This window comes from Trichomycterus rosablanca, chromosome 5 (genome assembly GCF_030014385.1).
Source record: "Trichomycterus rosablanca isolate fTriRos1 chromosome 5, fTriRos1.hap1, whole genome shotgun sequence".
NCBI lineage: Eukaryota > Metazoa > Chordata > Actinopteri > Siluriformes > Trichomycteridae > Trichomycterus > Trichomycterus rosablanca.
This window is the reverse complement of record NC_085992.1, coordinates 49,622,490-49,646,562: the sequence shown is the minus strand read 5'-3', so window position 1 is coordinate 49,646,562 and position 24,073 is coordinate 49,622,490. Positions and strand designations below refer to the sequence as shown.

Sequence of the window (24,073 nt, the reverse complement as noted above, 5' to 3'; positions counted from 1 at the left end):
GTTTGTCTGTGTGTGTTTGTCTCTGTGTGTCTGTGTGTTTGTCTGTGTGTGTTTGTCTCTGTGTGTCTGTGTGTTTGTCTGTGTGTGTTTGTCTCTGTGTGTCTGTGTGTGTTTGTCTGTGTGTGTGTGTCTCTGTGTGTTTGTCTGTGTGTGTGTGTTTCTGTGTATGTCTGTGTGTGTCTCTGTGTGTCTGTGTTTGTCTCTGTGTGTGTCTCTGTGTGTCTGTGTGTGTTTGTGTCTGTGTCTGTGTGTGTTTGTGTCTGTGTCTGTGTGTGTTTCTGTGTGTGTCTGTGTGTGTTTGTCTGTGTGTGTGTCTCTGTGTGTCTGTGTCTCTGTGTGTCTCTCTCTGTGTGTGTGTCTCTGTGTGTCTCTCTGTGTGTGTCTCTCTGTGTGTGTATCTCTGTGTGTGTCTATGTGTGTCTGTGTGTGTTTGTCTGTGTGTGTTTGTCTCTGTGTGTTTGTCTGTGTGTGTCTGTGTGTGTGTTTGTCTCTGTGTTTGTCTGTGTGTTTCTGTGTGTGTGTTTGTCTCTGTGTCTGTGTGTGTTTGTCTGTGTGTGTTTGTCTCTGTGTGTCTGTGTGTGTGTTTGTCTCTGTGTGTTTGTCTGTGTGTGTCTGTCTCTGTGTGTCTGTGTGTGTTTGTCTGTGTGTGTTTGTCTCTGTGTGTCTGTGTGTGTTTGTCTGTGTGTGTGTGTGTCTCTGTGTGTCTCTGTGTGTTTGTCTGTGTGTGTGTGTGTCTGTGTGTGTTTCTGTGTATGTCTGTGTGTGTCTCTGTGTGTCTCTGTGTGTCTGTGTGTGTCTCTGTGTGTCTGTGTGTGTTTGTCTCTGTGTGTCTGTGTGTGTTTGTCTGTGTGTGTTTCTGTGTGTCTGTGTGTGTTTCTGTGTGTCTGTGTGTGTTTCTGTGTGTGTCTGTGTGTGTTTGTCTGTGTGTGTGTCTCTGTGTGTCTGTGTGTCTCTGTGTGTTTGTCTGTGTGTGTGTGTCTGTGTTTCTGTGTATGTCTGTGTGTGTCTCTGTGTGTCTGTGTGTGTTTGTCTCTGTGTGTCTGTGTGTGTCTCTGTGTCTGTGTGTGTTTGTCTCTGTGTGTCTGTGTGTTTGTGTGTGTGTGTGTGTCTGTGTTTGTCTGTGTGTGTCTCTGTGTCTGTGTGTGTGTCTCTGTGTCTGTATGTGTCTGTATGTGTATGTGTGTGTGTCTGTATGTGTCTGTATGTGTATGTGTGTGTGTCTCTCTGTGTGCGTGTCTCTGTGTTTGTCTCTGTGTGTGTGTGTGTCTCTTTGTGTGTTTGTCACTTTGTGTGTGTGTGTGTGTGTGTTGTTACACTAACATGTTTGTACCTCTGCGCCACCCGAGCGCCCTTTCGGGGTGGCAGATCTAGAGTCAGTTTGACCCGCTAAACTGGGCACAAGTTTCTTATAAAGCATCACACACTTACCCCCCCGTCACACTTCACACTCATTTCTACTCACTCAGAACTAAGAGAAGTTTAGAGTGGCTGATTTTCATTATTTAATTTCCTGTGTGTGTGTGTGTGTGTGTGTGTGTGTGTTTTGACAGGTAAGGTCAGGTGGCAGGACTTCGATCAGGACCTGTACGTGGGGGCGACGGTAGTGAAGCCCGGCCAGGATCCCTACGCCCGCAACAAATTCAATCAGGTGGAGAGCGACAAACTCCGGATGGACCGCGGCATCCCGGACACCAGACATGACCAGTAAGTCCCTCTGCTTCAGGGCTTCACTATATATACAGTATATACTGTATATACCGTATATATATAAATATATATATGTAAACATCAGAAATTCAGAAATAAACATTTTCCACTCACTAGCTTCATTGATCCGTCAGTGTTCCCATCAGTTGTTGATGTGCCAGGGATGTTTTAGAATAATGGCAGGAATCTTAAAACAATCGGACCGGACATTCGGTTTTCCAAATTTTATCTGTTAAATCTGAAATCCTTTAAATGGAGTTCCGTTAAATAGAGGTCCGTCTCTGAGTCTGTTTGTGTATGTGTCTCTCTCTGTGTGTCTCTCTCTGTGTGTGTCTCTCTCTCTGTGTCTCTGTGTGTGTCTCTCTCTCTGTGTCTCTGTGTGTGTCTCTGTGTCTGTGTGAGTGTGTCTCTCTCTGTGTGTGTGTCTGTTTGTCTCTGTGTCTGTGTGAGTGTGTCTCTCTCTGTGTGTGTTTGTGTGTGTGTCTGTTTGTCTCTGTGTGTGTGTGTCTGTGTGTGTGTCTATGTGAGTGTGAGTCTGTGTCTGTGTGTGAGTTTCTGTGTGTGTGTGTGTGTGTGTGTGTGTGTGTGTGTCTGTCGTTACACTAACGTGTGTCTCTGTCTGTGTGAGTCTCTGTGTCTGTGAGTCTGTGTGTCTGTGTGTCTTTCTGTGTGTGTGTGTGTGTGTGTGTCTATGCGTCTGTCTGTCTTTGTGTCTGTGTGAGTCTCTGTGTGTGTGTGTGTGTCTGTCGTTACACTAACGTGTGTGTGTGTGTGTGTGTGTGTGTGTGTGTGTGTGTGTGTGTGTGTGTGTATATACTGTATATACAGTGTATCACAAAAGTGAGTACACCCCTCACATTTCTGCAAATATTTCATTATATCTTTTCATGGGACAACACTATAGACATGAAACTTGGATATAACTTAGAGTAGTCAGTGTACAGCTTGTATAGCAGTGTAGATTTACTGTCTTCTGAAAATAACTCAACACACAGCCATTAATGTCTAAATAGCTGGCAACATAAGTGAGTACACCCCACAGTGAACATGTCCAAATTGTGCCCAAAGTGTCAATATTTTGTGTGACCACCATTATTATCCAGCACTGCCTTAACCCTCCTGGGCATGGAATTCACCAGAGCTGCACAGGTTGCTACTGGAATCCTCTTCCACTCCTCCATGATGACATCACGGAGCTGGTGGATGTTAGACACCTTGAACTCCTCCACCTTCCACTTGAGGATGCGCCACAGGTGCTCAATTGGGTTTAGTCCATCACCTTTACCTTCAGCTTCCTCAGCAAGGCAGTTGTCATCTTGGAGGTTGTGTTTGGGGTCGTTATCCTGTTGGAAAACTGCCATGAGGCCCAGTTTTCGAAGGGAGGGGATCATGCTCTGTTTCAGAATGTCACAGTACATGTTGGAATTCATGTTTCCCTCAATGAACTGCAGCTCCCCAGTGCCAGCAACACTCATGCAGCCCAAGACCATGATGCTACCACCACCATGCTTGACTGTAGGCAAGATACAGTTGTCTTGGTACTTCTCACATGGGCGCCGCCACACATGCTGGACACCATCTAAGCCAAACAAGTTTATCTTGGTCTCGTCAGACCACAGGGCATTCCAGTAATCCATGTTCTTGGACTGCTTGTCTTCAGCAAACTGTTTGCGGGCTTTCTTGTGCGTCAGCTTCCTTCTGGGATGACGACCATGCAGACCGAGTTGATGCAGTGTGCGGCGTATGGTCTGAGCACTGACAGGCTGACCTCCCACGTCTTCAACCTCTGCAGCAATGCTGGCAGCACTCATGTGTCTATTTTTTAAAGCCAACCTCTGGATATGACGCCGAACACGTGGACTCGACTTCTTTGGTCGACCCTGGCGAAGCCTGTTCCGAGTGGAACCTGTCCTGGAAAACCGCTGTATGACCTTGGCCACCATGCTGTAGCTCAGTTTCAGGGTGTTAGCAATCTTCTTATAGCCCAGGCCATCTTTGTGGAGAGCAACAATTCTATTTCTCACATCCTCAGAGAGTTCTTTGCCATGAGGTGCCATGTTGAATATCCAGTGGCCAGTATGAGAGAATTGTACCCAAAACACCAAATTTAACAGCCCTGCTCCCCATTTACACCTGGGACCTTGACACATGGCACCAGGGAGGGACAACGACACATTTGGGCACAATTTGGACATGTTCACTGTGGGGTGTACTCACTTATGTTGCCAGCTATTTAGACATTAATGGCTGTGTGTTAAGTTATTTTCAGAAGACAGTAAATCTACACTGCTATACAAGCTGTACACTGACTACTCTAAGTTATATCCAAGTTTCATGTCTATAGTGTTGTCCCATGAAAAGATATAATGAAATATTTGCAGAAATGTGAGGGGTGTACTCACTTTTGTGATACACTGCATATATATATATATATATATATATATATATATATATATATATATATATATATATATATATATATATATATATATACAGTGTATCACAAAAGTGAGTACACCCCTCACATTTCTGCAGATATTTAAGTATATCTTTTCATGGGACAACACTGACAAAATGACACTTTGACACAATGAAAAGTAGTCTGTGTGCAGCTTATATAACAGTGTAAATTTATTCTTCCCTCAAAATAACTCAATATACAGCCATTAATGTCTAAACCACCGGCAACAAAAGTGAGTACACCCCTTAGTGAAAGTTCCTGAAGTGTCAATATTTTGTGTGGCCACCATTATTTCCCAGAACTGCCTTAACTCTCCTGGGCGTGGAGTTTACCAGAGCTTCACAGGTTGCCACTGGAATGCTTTTCCACTCCTTCATGACGACATCACGGAGCTGGCGGATATTCGAGACTTTGCGCTCCTCCACCTTCCGCTTGAGGATGCCCCAAAGATGTTCTATTGGGTTTAGGTCTGGAGACATGCTTGGCCAGTCCATCACCTTTACCCTCAGCCTCTTCAATAAAGCAGTGGTCGTCTTAGAGGTGTGTTTGGGGTCATTATCATGCTGGAACACTGCCCTGCGACCCAGTTTCCGGAGGGAGGGGATCATGCTCTGCTTCAGTATTTCACAGTACATATTGGAGTTCATGTGTCCCTCAATGAAATGTAACTCCCCAACACTTGCTGCACTAATGCAGCCCCAGACCATGGCATTCCCACCACCATGCTTGACTGTAGGCATGACACACTTATCTTTGTACTCCTCACCTGATTGCCGCCACACATGCTTGAGACCATCTGAACCAAACAAATTAATCTTGGTCTCATCAGACCATAGGACATGGTTCCAGTAATCCATGTCCTTTGTTGACATGTCTTCAGCAAACTGTTTGCGGGCTTTCTTGTGTAGAGACTTCAGAAGAGGCTTCCTTCTGGGGTGACAGCCATGCAGACCAATTTGATGTAGTGTGCGGCGTATGGTCTGAGCACTGACAGGCTGACCCCCCACCTTTTCAATCTCTGCAGCAATGCTGACAGCACTCCTGCGCCTATCTTTCAAAGACAGCAGTTGGATGTGACGCTGAGCACGTGCACTTGACGACCAACGCGAGGTCTGTTCTGAGTGGACCCTGCTCTTTTAAAACGCTGGATGATCTTGGCCACTGTGCTGCAGCTCAGTTTCAGGGTGTTGGCAATCTTCTTGTAGCCTTGGCCATCTTCATGTAGCGCAACAATTCGTCTTTTAAGATCCTCAGAGAGTTATTTGCCATGAGGTGCCATGTTGGAACTTTCAGTGCCCAGTATGAGAGAGTGTGAGAGCTGTACTACTAAATTGAACACACCTGCTCCCTATGCACACCTGAGACCTAGTAACACTAACAAATCACATGACATTTTGGAGGGAAAATGACAAGCAGTGCTCAATTTGGACATTTAGGGGTGTAGTCTCTTAGGGGTGTACTCACTTTTGTTGCCGGTGGTTTAGACATTAATGGCTGTATATTGAGTTATTTTGAGGGAAGAATACATTTACACTGTTATATAAGCTGCACACAGACTACTTTTCATTGTGTCAAAGTGTCATTTTGTCAGTGTTGTCCCATGAAAAGATATACTTAAATATCTGCAGAAATGTGAGGGGTGTACTCACTTTTGTGATACACTGTATATATATATCAGTGGCGATTTCTGTAAGACTGCAAGGGAAGCTTCCCCTAAAATGTCAAAAATTAAATGGTCAAATATGTACAGTTGTGTTAACATTTCATTGACTACAAATGCGTTAGAACACGTTCATCTCAAATACGAGTTCGTTCAGAATCAGCTACTTATCACAAAGCGACTCGATTTTGTTAACTTAACTCATACGTTCCCGGAGCGTCAATGCATTTACCCGCAGACACTGAGCGTCTCTTTGCTTCTATGGGGCTGCATGGGCGGGACTTCGAAACTCGCCGGTCATTGGATAAATGCCTCGATTTTGTCCCGCCCCCGGACGCTGAGCGTCTCTGGGGGTGAATGGAGCTGCGGGCGGGTCTGGACGCTGAGCTTCTGCAAGATGATTGGAGGATCAGTCGAAAGGCTGAATCCCGTTTTGATTGACAGCTGTCGCTGGGAGCTTCAGTACCATCGCGGATTTTGCGAGTGAAGTCGGAAGACAAACTGCTGCAACCCATTTCATGCCATTATCTTGAAAACTAACAAAGGGGAGAATTTATACATTTATATATAAATAAATTGACAAATTTTATGATGTAAGCCGACAATGAGCTTCCCCTCTTTGAAAGACCAGCAGCCGCCACTGATATATATATATATATATGTGCTCAAAAGCTCAAAATCTGATCCAGATTTTGTCTGTTAAATCCAAAATCCTTTACATGGAGGTTTCTCTGTATTTGGGTTCTGTATATGATCAAAAGTACACAGACACACGAGACCACAAGCGTAGAGTCGCTCAGGTGGCACAGTCTATTCAAACCCAGATCTCAGCGGTGCTATCAACCAGCCAAGCGTCTCCACAGACACGATTGCCCATGTTTGTGGGAGAAGTGGGGACCATGTTTCCTTGATGAAAATCAACCGGGAAGTTGTAGCCTAGTGGTTAAGGTACCAGTCCAGTAATCGAAAGGTCACTGTTTCAAGCCCCATTACTGTCAGGTTGCTACTGTTGGGCCCTTGATCAAGGCCCTTAACCCTCATACTGTACAAAGCAACTATAAGTCGCTCTGGATTAAAGTGTCTGCTAAATGCCGAAAATGTAAATGTAAAATGAATACAGAGTCGCCCTTTCAGTCTTCTGAGAGCTTTCCATAAAGAGTGTGTGCTCATTTATTCAAAAGAGCCGTCGTCAGGTCAGGCACTGATGTTTGAGGAGAAGTCCTGGCCTGCATTTGGTATTCCAATTCATCCCAAAGGTTTTCAGTGGGGGGGTTAAGGTCAGGCGTCTGCGCTGGACACTGAAGTTTCTTTACTGACCTCAGTCACGCTGGAACAGGAACTTTTGCCACACTGTTGGAAGCACGTTATTCATTCGAACTTAAAAATGATCAGTGTGTCCACATATTTTGGGCAATGTGTCCTCAAATAAATGAAATGAAATAAATAGATGAGCAAACTGTGTTTGATGGGACGTAAGCGCGCCGTTTAAAAAGCTGACAGGATTGATGTAGCTCACTCCTGTGGTAGCGTTACGCTCTGCCGAGCCGCGTGTTCCTGTTATTGTGGGTAGCGCTGTGTATTTAGCGTGCACCACACCCGCACTGCCCTGTGATTAACATCACCACATCATTACACTGACTTGATGATGTGGCAGCCTGGTGAGACGTGCTCATTATCACCTCTGAACTCGGTATCGTTTCTTCCAGTGCTGTGCTAGCAGGTCGATTTAACCTGCTAGCATGTTCGTTTTTTGTTTGTGGAGGTGCCCTCTATCAGCAGAGGAATCCCCTCCGGCCCTCCCACCCTCAGACGAGCCAATCGTCCTCCTTATAGTCACTTTAGAGACCTTTGGAGACCAACATGGACTCGTTTTACTCTAATAACTCCAGATCAGAATCAGATAGAAGCAAAAATGTTGTTTTGATAATTGTAAACAACGTTTGCCGCAAGAATAAATTGTTGGTAATGACATTTCAGACCTGCATTCCAACTTACACTCACTAAAACTTTGTATTTTTTAGAAGAAGATATACTTTATTTGTCATATATACATATGGGTCATTCTATAAATTGGGGTACATTCCATGTCCAATGATAATAATTATATTTATTCTAACTATTTTCTTTAAAAGTGTCATATTTTACCTATTAATGGAAAACATGTTGTAATATCACAAAAACATTATGTGCATCCTATGCTTAATTTAGCTTGAAATTTGCCATGATCTTCCTAAATGAACAGTTTTTTAAGTTGAGGGTGCCTTGGTTTCAAAATAATGAATAAAATTATTAAGGGCAACAACATCTATTTTTTTATTTATTTCAAAAGTTTAAATACTAAAGAAAAATAAAAAAATTTAAATTGAGTTTCTCTTTTAAATAATTTAAATATCTTTATTTATTAATGTCCACAAAAGTTCTGTCAACTATGTTACTAACAGAACTCCACTCAGCAACTCAAAAATGGTTTGTTCTAAAACTATGTGACCAGCATTACATGATATCATTTTTCTCTGTGGCGGGTATATTGAACAAACTGTGGTGAATGTCCTCTTATTTTTAAAAATATTTTATCTATAATAGAACATTGTCAATGAGTATATTAATTGACCGTCAACTATGTTACGTACATTGTTATGGTTACAATTTTTTTTTATAATTTTAATTCAAATGTATGTTCAAATTAAACGTTATTCTGTTCAAGAAATGACATGTGGTCAGCCAGGGAAGGTCTACCACTGAAGTTATGGGTCAAAATAGGGAAATTGTCAACTATGTTACCTGTCAACTAAGTTTACCTAGTAGTCTACATCTACTGTCCCTTTTAAATAAAAAAAAAATAAAAATAAAATGTTTAAGCTTTGCAACTAGTGGATATGTTACACTAAAGGAATATATTAACTTGAATCACTGATTGTTTTATTGAGAGAGAACATTGTTTTTGTACTTTTTTGGTGATGTGAAATGTACCCCAAATTATAGAATGACCCATATACAGATGTACAGTACAATGAAATTATTTCTTCGCATATCCCAGCTTGTTTGTAATTTGGGGTCAGAGCGCAGGCTCAGCTATTGTACGACACCCCTGAAGCAGACAGGGTTAAGGGTCTTGCTCAAGGACCCAACAGTGGCTGCATAGCAGAGCCTGGATTTGAACCGCCAATCTTCCGGTTGATAGCCCAAAGCTCTACCCACTAGGCTCCCACTGTCCCTGTTTTGACAAAACAATTGTAAACAATTGTATAATTTTTTTCCCTATTTATTTTTGCAATACTTTTTCCTCCCGATTTAGTGTAGTCAATTTGTCTTCTGCTGCTGTGGATCCCTGATTGCATTCGAGGGGGGTATATTGCTGCTCACGTGCCCTCCGACACGTGCACAGTCCTAGCGGACCCCTTCTTTACACCCGTGCTTCTGCACAACCTAACCAGGGTCCTTGCACAGCGTTTGAAGACCCCACCCACATAGTCCGGTCATTTCCCCACCCAGCAGGCACGGTGGCCAATTTGAGTCTGCTGCAGGCACTGCCAATTGTGCCCGCAGAGCCGAGATTCGAACCGGGGTGTTCTGAATCTCGGTGCTGGTGTGCTAGCGGAATATCCCACTGCGCCACCTGCGCGCAGGTTTTTATCATTATGTGATGTTAGCTGTTTTTACTAATACTTTATGGGGTTTTATATAACATTAAACTATAAGTTGGCGGCACGGTGGCTCGGTGGGTAGCACTGTCGCCTCACAGCAAGAAGGTCCTGGGTTCGATCCCCAGGCGGGGCGGTCCGGGTCCTTTCTGTGTGGAGTTTGCGTGTTCTCCCCGTGTCCGCGTGGGTTTCCTCCGGGTGCTCCGGTTTCCTCCCACAGTCCAAAGACGTGCAAATGAGATGAATTGGAGACACTAAATTGTCCATGACTGTGTTTGATATAAAACTTGTGAACTGATGAATCTTGTGTAATGAGTAACTACCGTCTCCTGTCATGACTGTAACCCAAGTGTAAAACATGACGTTAAAATCCTAATAAACAAACAAACATTTTGGCGCCCAGGTGGCACAGTGGGATTTTCCACTGTCCGGGTTTGAATCTTAGCTCTGATACTCAGCTGGGTGCCCCCTTGCAGGCACAATTGGCCACTAAAGTCTGTTGGGTAGGAAAAGACAAGACTCAAAAGTGGGCGGGGTCTTCGACGCTGTCTAAGGACCTTGGTTAGTATCCCGAGGCGCCTGTACAGAAGTGGAGGAACGTAGAGATCAGTGTGTGACTCTCCACGTGCAAGACTGGCCTCATGTACAAATACACAGAAGTATGGGCGAAGGGGTCTGTGGACTGCGCAGGCGTCGGAGGGAGCGCATGTCGGGGAAATTTATCCTCCTTGGACGCCATCGGGGTCTCCAGCAACAGAAGAGTAATTGGCTATGACTAAATTGGGAGGAAAAATGGAGAAAATACATAAATAAAACTGGAACAGTAGAACAGTAATCATAAAGTCATGAGGTCCGGTCTCCACAAACCCCAAAACACTGCAGTAAATGTTTATTCACGTCCAGTAACCGCGCCGTAATTCAGGCGTCTGGTTTCTCTGTTACTGCCTCCATTTCCTGCTTTTGTTTAAAATCTCTGGCTGCTCTCGCCTCTAATTGTGCTGCGTGGTGAAGCACCGCTGAGTGCCGCTGATTAATGGATTTATTCTTCAGCACTCTGTTATTTTGTCATTTACTTTCTGTGAAAGATACAGCAGTGAGAGAGAGCGAGACAGTGAGAGAGAGAGACAGGTCAGATCTGTTTGTATAGCACATTAGCCATTGTCTCGATGCAGCATTACAGATTCCAGGTCCAAAAGATCTGGAACCCTAATGTGCAGCCATGGGGCAACAGTGGCAAGAAAGAAACCTTAAGAGGAACCAAACTCACAGGAACCTCCATCCTCACTCAGTCAGTCCTTTTCGATCAGTGTTGGACGGGAGCCATTCCAGTTCCGAACATGATTTTTGAACCGGTTTAGCGCGTTTCCATTAAAAAAAGGAATCAGAACTGGAACTAAATACTGGGGTTTTCAGCACAAACCGGGACGTCATCTGTGAGCGTGTCGACTTGTAGAGGTTCAGGTGCATTTACTTTTCACCGGCTGTGCCGTTGTTTTCTTTGGAGTGTGGTGGTGCCGCTTAACTTGTCTAACTTTTCCCTTATATAATCTACAGAATCCAGCCAACGTTCACTTTATAGAATTTATATAATCTAGCCAACGTTTCTCTTATATAATCTATAGAATCCAGCCAACCTTTACTTTATAGAATTTATATAATCTAGCCAACGTTTCTCTTATATAATCTATAGAATCCAGCCAACCTTTACTTTATAGAATTTATATAATCCAGCCAACTTTTTCCTTATAGAATCCAGCCAACTTTTACCTTATAGAATCTATAGAATCCAGCTAATGTTTACTGTATAGAATCCAGCCAACTCTTACGTTACATAATCTATAGAATCAAGACAACTTTTACCTTATAGAATCTATAGAATCAAGCCAACTTTTACCTCATAGAATCCAGCCAACTCTTACCTTATAGAATCTATAGAGTCCAGCCAACTTATTACTGTATAGAATCTATAGAATCCAGCCAACTTTTACCTTATAGAATCTATAGAATCCAGCTAATGTTTACTGTATAGAATCCAGCCAACTCTTACATTATATAATCTATAGAATCAAGACAACTTTTACCTTATAGAATCTATAGAATCAAGCCAACTTTTACCTCATAGAATTCTGCCAACTCTTACCTTATAGAATCTATAGAGTCCAGCCAACTTATTACCGTATAGAATCTATAGAATCCAGCCAACTCTTACCTTATAGAATCTATAGAGTCCAGCCAACTCTTACCTTATAGAATCTATAGAATCCAGCCAACCCTTACCTTATAGAATCTATAGAATCCAGCCAACTCTTACCTTATAGAATCTATAAAATCAAGCCAACTCTTACCTTATAGAATCTATAAAATCAAGCCAACTCTTACCTTATAGAATCTATAGAGTCCAGCCAACTCTTACCTTATAGAATCTATAGAATCCAGCCAACTCTTACCTTATAGAATCTATAGAGTCCAGCCAACTCTTACCTTATAGAATCTATAGAATCCAGCCAACCCTTACCTTATAGAATCTATAGAGTCCAGCCAACTCTTACCTTATAGAATCTATAGAATCCAGCCAACTCTTACCTTATAGAATCTATAAAATCCAGCCAACTTATTACCTTATAGAATCTATAGAGTCCAACCAACTCTTACCTTATATAATCTATAGAATCCAGCCAACTCTTACCTTATAGAATCTATAGAGTCCAGCCAACCCTTACCTTATAGAATCTATAGAGTCCAGCCAACTCTTACCTTATAGAATCTATAGAATCCAGCCAACTCTTACCTTATAGAATCTAAAGAATCCAGCTAACTTTTACCTTATAGAATCTATAAAATCCAGCCAACTCTTACCTTATAGAATCTATAAAATCCAGCCAACTCTTACCTTATAGAATCTATAAAATCCAGCCAACTTATTACCTTATAGAATCTATAAAATCCAGCCAACTTGTATTTCGCTTGAGTTTAGTGGAGGTGTTTTCTGTATTTGCTCTCTTCTCCGTTCTCAGAAGGACGTCGCAGGATTTAACATGATCACTCCGAAGCTCTGCAGGATTAAAACTGCACCGTGTTTAATGCACTAATGTGATACGGTGATGAAAGAGTTCTCAGTTTGCTGCCTGATGGAGTTACTTTACAATCTCACAGGAGCAGAAACCCACAGATTACTCAGTTTGTAGACAAAGACAGAGAATAGAATTCGGGCGGTGGAGGTCAGGAGTAGAAATGAGGCTGTATTCTACTTTATCAAGTCTGTAATGAACTAGATCAAGTTCATCTGTTGTAATACACTGATCAGCCATAACATTAAAACCACCTCCTTGTTTCTACACTCACTGTTCATTTTATCAGCTCCACTTACCATATAGAAGCACTTTGTAGTTCTACAATTACTGACTGTAGTCCATCTGTTTCTCCACGTACTTTTTAGCCTGCTTTCACCCTGTTCTTCAATGGTCAGGACCCCCACAGAGCAGGTATTATTTAAGGTGGTGGATCATTCTCAGCACTGCAGTGACACTGACATGGTGGTGGTGTGTTAGTGTGTGTTGTGCTGGTATGAGTGGATCTGACACAGCAGCGCCGCTGAAGTTTTTAAACACCGTGTCCACTCACTGTGCACTCTATTAGACACTCCTACCTAGTCGGTCCACCTTTTAGATGTAAAGTCAGAGACGATCGCTCATCTATTGCTGCTGTTTGAGTCGGTCATCTTCTAGACCTTCATCAGTGGTCACAGGACGCCGCTCACGGGGCGCTGTTGGCTGGATATTTTTGGTAGGTGGACTATTCTCAGTCCAGCAGTGACAGTGAGGTATTTAAAACCTTCAGCAGCGCTGCTGTGTCTGATCCACTCATACCAGCACAACACACACTAACACACCACCACCAAGTCAGTGTCACTGCAGTGCTGAGAATGATCCACCACCTAAATAATACCTGCTCTGTGGTGGTCCTGTGGAGAAACAGATGGACTACAGTCAGTAATTGTAGAACTACAAAGTGCTTCTATATGGTAAGTGGAGCAGTTTGTGCCTTGTAGCTCTCCCAAGGATGCCCATGGATAACGACAATCCCTAGCCATACCTCAGGCTATTAAAGGTATTAAAGGCAACTTTTAGAACAGCACTTAACTATATAAGGAATATAGACTGATAGATGAGAATTACGACCCTTCTTAAGTGAATGAATATAACCACAGTGTAAACACGGCGTGATGCAATTAAATAAATAAATAAGGTCCAGAGCTCGACCCACTGAGTTCCACTATCCCAGAAAATGGAAGCAATTAGGACGGGAACAGATCCAGTTTGCTCAGCGCTGTATGTGCTAGAGATTCGTCTCTGTTGAATCAGTATCAGACGTCAGACGTTCATCGTTTGATACACTGAGAAGGAAACCAGGGGGTCGTGGGAGGCCAGGTTAAAAATGCGCTCAGTACTGGCAGCAGGTCAGATGTTGTTAGATGTTAAATATATTTATTTGACCTTGATTATCGAAGCACTTTATCTGAAAGCTTGATGTAGCGCTAACGGTCTGGGTTTATTCCTCAGAGAACGTTCCTCAGCTCTGTTTGCTCTCCAGCACAAGGCCGTTTGTGTTAATGGGGATATTTTTAGCAGACTTTGTGGTCTCGGAGGACCCGTGTAGCTGCAGTCTGGGGCGCGTGCTGCGCCGTGGCTTTAATTAAACACAAACACACACCGCTGTGTCGGCGTAGCGGGATAATAGCGGCCGTATTCGCACAAGCTTCTGCGTATTTTAGTCGGTGGTCTGAGGAGGGACAAAACACAGATCGCTGACGGGTTGGTGGGCGGCCAAGACTCATCGCTACCAAAGGACAGATGTTTTTGTGGCAAATGCGAGATGAATCTTTGTTATTTTTGCTTAGCGACTCTCTGATGGATGCATCTCTGACCATGTACGCTGAAATTAACCTAGGCAGGAGAGACCTGCTGTTTTTTAGATGTTCGTTTGGGTTCTTTGGTGACTCCTGAAAAGGTTTACTACTGTTCCAAGTTTGTTTGTGAATAACAAGCTCTCACTGTGGTTTGCTAGAGTCCCAGAGCGTTAGCAATGGCTTTGTAACCTTCCAAACTAGATTTTATTGCCTTAGTTTCACATCTGTATTTAAATCTGTTGAAATGCTTGCGGTCTGTCAAAGTTCAACCCGTGTTCAAAACAACAAAACAACCTGACAAAAAAACACATGCTGGATGAAAGTGATTGTTGCATGTAATTTAATTCAATTATTGTAATTATATCCTCTCAGGAAAAGTAATTTAATCGCTCGTGCTGTTTAGAGGCCGAAAGCGTTTTATACTATTTGCATTCGGAGTGCTCATAACCGCTATAATTACGGCGGATCAATAGCGCCTGCACAGAGACGGGGGATAATAGAGATGGGTGCGTGGCTTTTTGTCTGCGATACGGATCCCCATATGAGCCCAGAATTATGACTGAATCAGAATCTGAATCATGACTGAATCAGAATCATGACTGAATTAGAATCAGAATCAGCTTTATTGGCCAAGTATGACTGAATCAGAATCATAATCGTGACTGAATCAAAATAGAATCAGAATCATGACCGAATCAGAATCAGCTTAATTGGCCAAGTATGACTGAATCAGAATCATGACTGAATCAGAATTATGACTGAATCATAATCAGCTTAATTGGCCAAGTATGACTGAATCAGAATCATGACTGAATCAGAATCAGTTTAATTGGCCAAGTATGACTGAATCAGAATCATGACTGAATCAGAATCATGACTGAACCCGAATCAGTTTAATTGGCCAAGTCATAATTGAATCAAAATAGAATCAGAATCATGACTGAATCAGAATCAGTTTAATTGGCCAAGTATGACTGAATCAGTATCATGACTGAATCAGAATCATGACTGAATCAGAATCAGCTTAATTGGCCAAGTATGACTGAATCATAATCATGACTGAATCCGAATCAGTTTAATTGGCCAAGTATGACTGAATCATAATCATGACTGAATCATAATCATGACTGAATCCGAATCAGTTTAATTGGCCAAGTCATAGTTGAATCAAAATAGAATCAGAATCATGACTGAATCAGAATCAGTTTAATTGGCCAAGTATGACTGAATCAGTATCATGACTGAATCATAATCATGACTGAATCAGAATCAGCTTAATTGGCCAAGTATGACTGAATCATAATCATGACTGAATCAGAATCAGTTTAATTGGCCAAGTATGACTGAATCATAATCATGACTGAATCAGAATCATGACTGAATCAGAATCATGACTGAATCAGAATCACCTTTATTGACCAAGTATGTTTGCACACACAATGAATTTGTTTCCAGTAAATACAATTTAAGCAATCGAGATTCAGGGGCCCGGCAGTGGCAGTTTGGCGGTGGTGAGGCTTGAACCAGCAACCTTCTGAGTACTAGTCCCATACCTTAACTGCTGAGCTATCACTGCCACATCTGTGTCTCTATACAACCGCTGTGTACCGCACATACTCACATTCAGTAAAAGGAAGTTTATCCAGACTGGATTTTCTTACACGTTATTTTCATCTGTTGTTGTTTTCTGATAATTTTATTATTGAAGTTAAATTGCACTGAACGCTTCTCTCTCTCTCTCTCTCACTCATTCTTCCAGCTGTCGGCATAAGCAGTGGAGGACGGATCTACCTGCGTCCAGTGTGGTCATCACATTCCATAACGAAGCTCGATCTGCATTATTACGCACTGTGGTCAGGTGAGCTCGTCTGCTTAGCCTTTATCAGTACGCTTATTGTTTTCAGGGGCAGTAAACAGTAAAACTTCTTAAGAGCGATTCCTGAGGGCGGCGCCTAAGGTTCTACCAAAGATAATGTACTTTTAAATGTTTTAAAGAGGCTACACATTAAAATGTTCAACCTGTAATACCAGGCATGGTCTGAAGATGGCACACTAGTCGATTTTATAAATGATATACTGTATTTATTTTTCGATATTATTGGGGGTGCGGGGGTGATAAACAGTCACATTTCTCAAGTGTGATTCCTGAGGGGGGGCGCCAAAGGTGCTACCAAGATTACTGTTGTTTTAAATAGGCTACAAGTTAGAATGTTCAGCCTGTAATACCAGGAATGACCTGTAGATGGCACACTATTTTTACGAAGATTTTGGGCCTTAGGATTTCCGATCCTGCAGGTACCCTAAGTCCACAGAGTAGCATATTGTTCCATCTCTGTTTGCAGTGTTCTGAAGAAAAGTCCTCCTCACCTGGTCAAAGAAATAATCCTCGTGGACGACTACAGCGACCACCGTAAGCATTTCATCCTCATTACATCCTCATAACAGATGCACTTTATTTTATTAACTTTCAGGATTAAAACCTGGTCTGAGATCTTTTCTCTGTTCACATCAGCATCTAATAAAATCAACTGAACCTGTATTATTATTACTTCTTTATTCTGGTCGGGGTCGTAGCAGGTCTGGTTCCGCCGGGAAACATAAGACAATCAAAGTAAATCAAAAGTCTTTGGCTATTAAGCCTACCACCCTCAGACACAGCCACTCATGTCTGTTTAGATGCTTGGCCAGCTGAGATTCAAACCCAGACCTTAGAGTGCTCCGAACACCCTAACTGAAAAAAATTATAAATTACTCAAACAAACAAAAAAAACAAAACGGGGGCAGAGGTCTGTTACAGGATCCCACCACTACTTAGATCCTGGTTTGAATTTTAGCAGTGCTGTCAGCCTGCTGGGCGTCTATACAGACATGATTGGCTATATCTAAGGGTAAAATAATAACCAAAGTTCTGTTTTCTGGTGGAACCGGACCTGCTGTGACCCCGACCAGGATGTAGCAGTTGATGAAAATGTAATTAAATATAACGTAACACTCTTTTATTTTTGTCTGGTAGCTGAGGACGGGGCCTTACTTGGAAAAATGGAGAAAGTTCGAATACTGAGGAACGATCGGCGAGAAGGTAACCGGGATTATTCTGATTATTACTGATAATGTGTCGTAGTTCTGCTCTTCTTTTCTGTGATTGATTAATTGGGACACGGACGTCTTTGTCCAAAAACCTTTTTATTTTCCTGTAGGGCCATTAAATAAGTGGCCTCTAAATTTGCTTCTACAGCTGTTCCGTGTCCACGTTCTGTCCATGTTCTGTCTTTGTTCTTTCCTCATCCTCTCCACGTTCTGTCCATGTTCTGTTGAAGTTTTGTCTACGTTTTTTTTGGGTTCTTTCAACATTCTTTCCATGTTCTGTACTTGTTCTTTCAGCATTCATTTTTTATTCTTTTTACATTTTGTACATCTTCTGTCCATCTTCTGTCCATGTTCTGTCTACATTCTGTCTATGTTTTGTCCGTATTCTGTTTACATTCTGTCCGTATTCTGTCTACATTCTATGTTCTGTCCACGTTCTGTCCACGTTCTGTCCACATTCTGTCTATGTTTTGTCTGTTTTGTCTACGTTCTGTCCACGTTTTGTCCATGTTCTGTCCACATTCTGTCTGTGTTCTGTCTACATTCTGTCTGTTTTGTCTATGTTCTGTACATTCTGTCTAAATTCTTTCCACATTTTATTACATGTTCTGTCCATGTTCTATCCTTGTTCTGTCTACATTGTGTCCATGTTCTGTTCACGCTCTGTTTACATTCTGTCCACATTGTGTCCATGTTCTGTCTACATTCTGTTCTTGTTCTATCCATGTTCTGTTTGTTCTGTCCACATTCTTTCCACGTTTTGTCCATGTTTTGTCCACTTTCTTTTCATGTTCTGTCCACGTTCTATGTTCTGTTCATGTTCTGTCCACATTCTGTCCACATTCTGTTCATGTCTTGTCCCCGTTCTTTCAACATTCTTTCCACGTTCTTTTTACATGTTCTGTTCTTGTTCTGTCAGCAATTTCTCTTCTAAGGTTCGGAACTCAGTTCCCATCACTGCTTGTAAAGTCTGAACCTTTAGTGGATCTTCCTTTTATACCCTATTATGATTCCCTCACCTGTTACCAGTTCACCTGCTTATTGTGGAACGCTGGAACTTAAATATTAAAAGCTTTTCAATCTTTTTGTCCCTGTAATAACTTTTGAAGTGTGTTTCAGGAATCAAATTCTAAATTCTGTGTGTGTGTGTGTGTGTGTGTGTGTGTGTGTGTGTGTGTACACGTGTGTGTGTGTTGTATATGTGAATATACTGGAGACGTACTGTAGTATAAACACAATAAAACATTTCTCTCTAACCCAGATCATTTCCATCCACATTCCACTCAGTAAATAAAGATGGGTTTAGGTTTAGGATATCAGGATATTAAAATCTTTAACCTTCGTGGCAGTCACAGATGTAGTGAATGCTTGTGAGGTTATTTTCACCGCTCTGCAGGATTGTGTGGAGCCCGTCGTGGTTCAGAATTCTGGAAGTTACAGAGGTACAGAGACCACAGTCTTCCCCCAGAGCAGATAGAATTCAGAGTGTGTTGTAATCACAGGAAACCAGAAAGGAAACAGCAAGCAACACAGCGTAAACTCCCACCTTCAGACGCAGAACCAGTAATAAACAGCTGTATTAAAAACAGACGACAGGCCGAGTGGGAACCGCAGGAACAAAACAAGCGATCAGGTGCCGAATCGGACAAACATTTTTAACTTAATAAGAGGAGACGAGGCTTCATCATGTGACCCTAGTCGAGTGTCTGTCTCCATCAGGCATCTTCTAATTAAATTAGTATAAATTAATCATTCATTAAAGTTGGAACAGAGCGCAAACTCTTCATAAATATTAAACTGAAAGCACACAAATAAAGACATACACCAATCAGGCATAACATTAAAACCACCTCCTTGTTTCTACACTCACTGTCCATTTTATCAGCTCCACTTTGTAGTTCTACAATTACTGACTGTAGTCCATCTGTTTCTCCACAGGACCACCACAGAGCAGGTATTATTTAGGTGGTGGATGATTCTCAGCACTGCAGTGACACTGACATGGTGATGGTGTGTTAGTGTGTGTTGTGCTGGTATGAGTGGATCAGACACAGCAGCGCTGCTGGAGTTTTTAAACACCGTGTCCACTCACTGTCCACTCTATTAGACACTCCTACCTAGTCGGTCCACCTTGTAGATGTAAAGTCAGAGACGATCGCTCATCTATTGCTGCTGTTTGAGTCGGTCATCTTCTAGACCTTCATCAGTGGTCACAGGACGCCGCCCACGGGGCGCTGTTGGCTGGATAGCTTTGGTTGGTGGACTATTCTCAGTCCAGCAGTGACAGTGAGGTGTTTAAAAACTCCAGCAGCGCTGCTGTGTCTGATCCACTCATACTCATACTCATGTGGGGGTCCTGTGGGGGTCCTGACCATTGAAGAACAGCATGAAAGGGGGCTAACAAAGCATGCAGAGAAATGGACTACAGTCAGTAATTGTAGAACTACAAAGTGCTTCTATATGGTAAGTGGAGCTGATCAAATGGACAGTGAGTGTAGAAACAAGGAGGTGGATTGATCCTGAAATACCGTATTCCGTTCAGTACCGGCGCATTCACATGAGAAGTGGCAAAATAGCTTTTCCTATGAAGTGTGACGGTGCACAAAACTTAACGTGACTTATTGTAGTAAAACAGCGAGTGAGGAATGTGATCAGTGGAGGAACTTATGAGCAGTAATAATGAAGAGAAGTTTAGTGCTCCTGTCTCCTTCTTTTACTACATTAAACCACGTTAAGCTTTATTCTGAACCAGAAGCGTTTTAGACTCTGGGAGAAGCTGATTCTGATTCTCACAATTTCTCAGAAGCTGGAGCTGTAACACAAGTTTAAAAGTGAAACAGGGAGGAAAATCCAGATAAACACAGATACATGTGGAGCTCTAACCCTGGATCTGACACTTATTCCACACTAATGCAGATTCAGCTCATATTCACACTTTGATGACGTTTTACCACTCAAGCCGAGCGCTGAACAAAGCGGCGGTCGCACACGTCAGGTTTAAGGGAACAAATTTCTCCACGAAGGGCATTGAGTTACGAGGTACCACTGTAAATAAAAGATTAAACGTTTTGCCATAAATAGGTAACAAACAAACAACATGTTGTGTGTGTGTTTTTAAGGTCTGATGAGATCTCGTGTGCGGGGGGCAGATGCAGCCACGGCGAGCGTCCTCACCTTTCTGGACAGTCACTGTGAGTGTAACGAGCACTGGCTCGAACCTCTGCTGGAGAGGGTCGCTGAGGTTAGTCCTACCTCCTTCACACCCCTGTAGTGCACACACACCACACACACACACAAGTACAAGCCGGTCTTTCTATCCCATTTACCCTCTCTAATATAAAAACAAACACTGTGGGATCACAGAACGTAAAGACTGACCACTTAGTCTGGAAAGGAACTGAAATCCAGAGCACCGATTACAAAATCCCACCGCAGTATCATACACCACAGGTTTGTGAGTTATTTTAGAAATAAAATTAAAGTTGTTTCACTGTTAAACTGGTTTTTCAATAGACTGCTCAAACTGTTTCTTTCCCCGACTCAAAACATTTTCACCCCATTTTTAGCGCTTCCAGTTTTTTACCCAATTGCATTATGCTTCCTCTCTACTGGTGCTGACCCCCGCCATGATTGAGGAGAGCGAACTGACACACGACCCGTCCGACATGTGTGTGCGGTAGCCGACTGCATCTTTTCACCTGCACGAGGCGAGTTCATATGAGGATCAGCCTTGTGTACGAAGAGCCACACCCTGATCTACGTATTATTCCTCGACTCTGTGCAGACGCCGTCAACCAGCCAGCAGAGGTCGTAACTGCATCAGTTATGAGCTCCCTATTCGGCTCCATCCTTGGATGGACAACAGCCAATCGTTGTTCATGTGGCCGCCCAGCCCAGCCGGATGGCAGAGCTGAGATTCAGTACGATGTATTCAAAATCCCAGCTCTGGTGTGCTAGCGTGTTTTGCCGCTCCGCCACGTGAGCGGCCTCCCACTTAAAACAAACAAACGGCTACAAAGAAACAAAAACTAGTCAAACTAGCGAACGCAGAAGATTTCAGGTGCGCTGGGGGACGTGGGTATGTTTCATTTAAAGAAGTACAATAGTCTAACGATTAGGATTATAAACTGGTGAGTGAACTACACGACGCTGTGGACGATAGATCATCAATCACTCGGATAGAAAGAAAGTGGAACTGTTATTAATCACGAGCTCTGTTATGTTTTAATTTCTTTTATTACTAAAGACTCTGTGGCCCCGTGTTTGTACATTTTTCACTCCATCAGGGACATCCCTGCCCTAAAGGAATAGTAAACTCACGTTCTGACCTGCACTGACCCACAGCTCTGTCCACCAGGCCACCTCAGTGAATCCTGCAGTGCAGCGTCTCTGCTCCTCCTCCAGCTGAATGAAGCGTCTAATAAGAAAATAAAGCTCTGTCTGGTTTAGTGTTTATGACCGAGCTTCTGCTGACCACAGCTATTTACCAGTCTGGCAGCGTCCGTCCGGCCAGCCGCAAACGTCTCGTAATCTTGGCTGCCTCGTTGGCTCATTAGTTTAATTGCGAATCTGAACAAGAGCTTAAGTTTGTAGGAATCTGCAGTAAATCTTTCAGCCTGACGTGGAACATCGAGACGACGGCGGCGGCGCTCGTTCGGCCTACGAACCGCCACCGGTGCTCTGTGTGTGGATATGAAACACACCCAGTATCTGGTACTGAATGAGAGCGGTTTGTTTAATTGGTTGAGGTACTGGACCAGTAATCAGAAGGTTCCTGGTTCAAGCCCCACCACCGCCAAGTTGCCGCTGTTGGGTACCTACTGCCTACCTGATCAGCTGCCTCTGTAGAGACGATTCTAATAAGACATCAAACTCATAAGGCAGATTATTTAGACACTCTACCTACGTCACTGGAGTTTTAGCTCATTAAACCAACCAAACCAACGGTCTGAGGCGGCACAAACTGCTAGCACGCCAGCTAACGTCTCCCTCCGTGTACCGAAAACGCTTAAACTGTCCCTGACGAGCCTGAATATACAATAAACGACACTCGTATAATTACACCTTTATACAGATTAAACATCAATGAGTTTGTTTACATTAGTGAAGAACTCCGTTGGTTGCTCGGCATTATATTCGTCCGCCACGTTTGTCATTATTTGTGAGAAAAGTCGTGCCGCACTGAATGCTGGGATTGCCGTCAGCGCTGAGGAGACGTCGGACGCTCCCTCGTTATTCAGTCAGATCATCACTCAGAATTAAGGCGCCTCAGTAGGAGCATTTTAAGGGAGCTAAGAATTTAGACACGCCCTCTTCTCAGGAGTGTAGGATGACGTGAAATGCGTCTGTGTAGAGAGATCATAATGCAGTTGAAGCTTCTGATTCTAATTGTTCTTAAATAATGAAGCTAATGAACATCTAGGATAATTCAGGGCAGATGAAACGTGTTTGTCATGTAAACACGTACACGAGTACAGAACAATTTAAGTAGGGGCAGCTATTGTACCCACAGCTCTACCCACTAGGTTAGGCCACCACTGTCCCATAATAATATGATCAGATAATCATGTGATCATCAGAAATGTTACTGTGAAGTCTTTGTAATTTGTGCTGACTTCATTCGGTAGGACAAGACACGCGTCGTCTCGCCCATCATAGACGTCATCAACATGGACAACTTCCAGTACGTCGGAGCATCCGCCGACCTCAAAGGAGGTAAAAAAAAGCTTTTCTTTTTCTCATCTGGCTGTCAAGGCTATCTGGCTTCTCAATTTACTTTCAGTTCAGTTAAATAAACTTTAATTTTAACCCCTTAACAGTCAGGCCTGTTTCTGTGCATTTTCCACTAAAAGGAGTTACCAAGTTTTTAAGGCTTTTTATTCAGAAAGATCATAAGATAAGAGAAAATGTATAAAGGAATAAATGAGTGAGCGAATGTCCATGTTATTAGCTCCACTTACCATATAGAAGCACTTTGTAGTTCTACAATTACTGACTGTAGTCCATCTGTTTCTCTACACGTTTTTCAATGGTCAGGACCACCACAGAGCAGGTATTATTTAGGTGGTGGATCATTCTCAGCACTGCAGTGACACTGACATGGTGGTGGTGTGTTAGTGTGTGTTGTGCTGGTATGAGTGGATCAGACACAGCAGCGCTGCTGGAGTTTTTAAACACCTCACTGTCACTGCTGGACTGAGAACCGTCCACCAACCAAAAATATCCAGCCAACAGCGCCCCGTGGGCAGCGTCCTGTGACCACTGATGAAGGTCTAGAAGATGACCGACTCAAACAGCAGCAATAGATGAGCGATCGTCTCTGACTTTACATCTACAAGGTGGACCAACTAGGTAGGAGTGTCTAATAGAATGGACAGTGAGTGGACACGGTATTTAAGAACTCCACTCATACCAGCAGAACACACACTAACACACCACCACCATGTCAGTGTCACTGCAGTGCTGAGAATGATCCACCACCTTAATAATACCTGCTCTGTGGGGGTCCTGACCATTGAAGAACAGGGTGAAAGGGGGCTAAGAAAGCATGCAGAGAAACAGTCGGACTACAGTCAGTAATTGTAAAACTACAAAGTTCTTCTATATGGTAA

General features: G+C 42.9%; 1 protein-coding gene across 2 annotated transcripts in view; it reads left to right on the top strand.

Moving 5' to 3' along the window:
* Positions 1 to 24,073, top strand: part of galnt2 (UDP-N-acetyl-alpha-D-galactosamine:polypeptide N-acetylgalactosaminyltransferase 2) — an 85,349-nt gene that overhangs the window by 45,467 nt on the left and 15,809 nt on the right. For both annotated transcript variants that reach the window (XM_062996262.1, XM_062996263.1), the window contains exons 3-8: positions 1,551 to 1,704; positions 16,135 to 16,233; positions 16,718 to 16,785; positions 17,389 to 17,454; positions 20,582 to 20,703; positions 23,090 to 23,177. In XM_062996262.1, the coding sequence (XP_062852332.1) occupies positions 1,551 to 1,704; positions 16,135 to 16,233; positions 16,718 to 16,785; positions 17,389 to 17,454; positions 20,582 to 20,703; positions 23,090 to 23,177 (597 nt within the window). The remainder of the gene's footprint in view (positions 1 to 1,550; positions 1,705 to 16,134; positions 16,234 to 16,717; positions 16,786 to 17,388; positions 17,455 to 20,581; positions 20,704 to 23,089; positions 23,178 to 24,073) is intronic.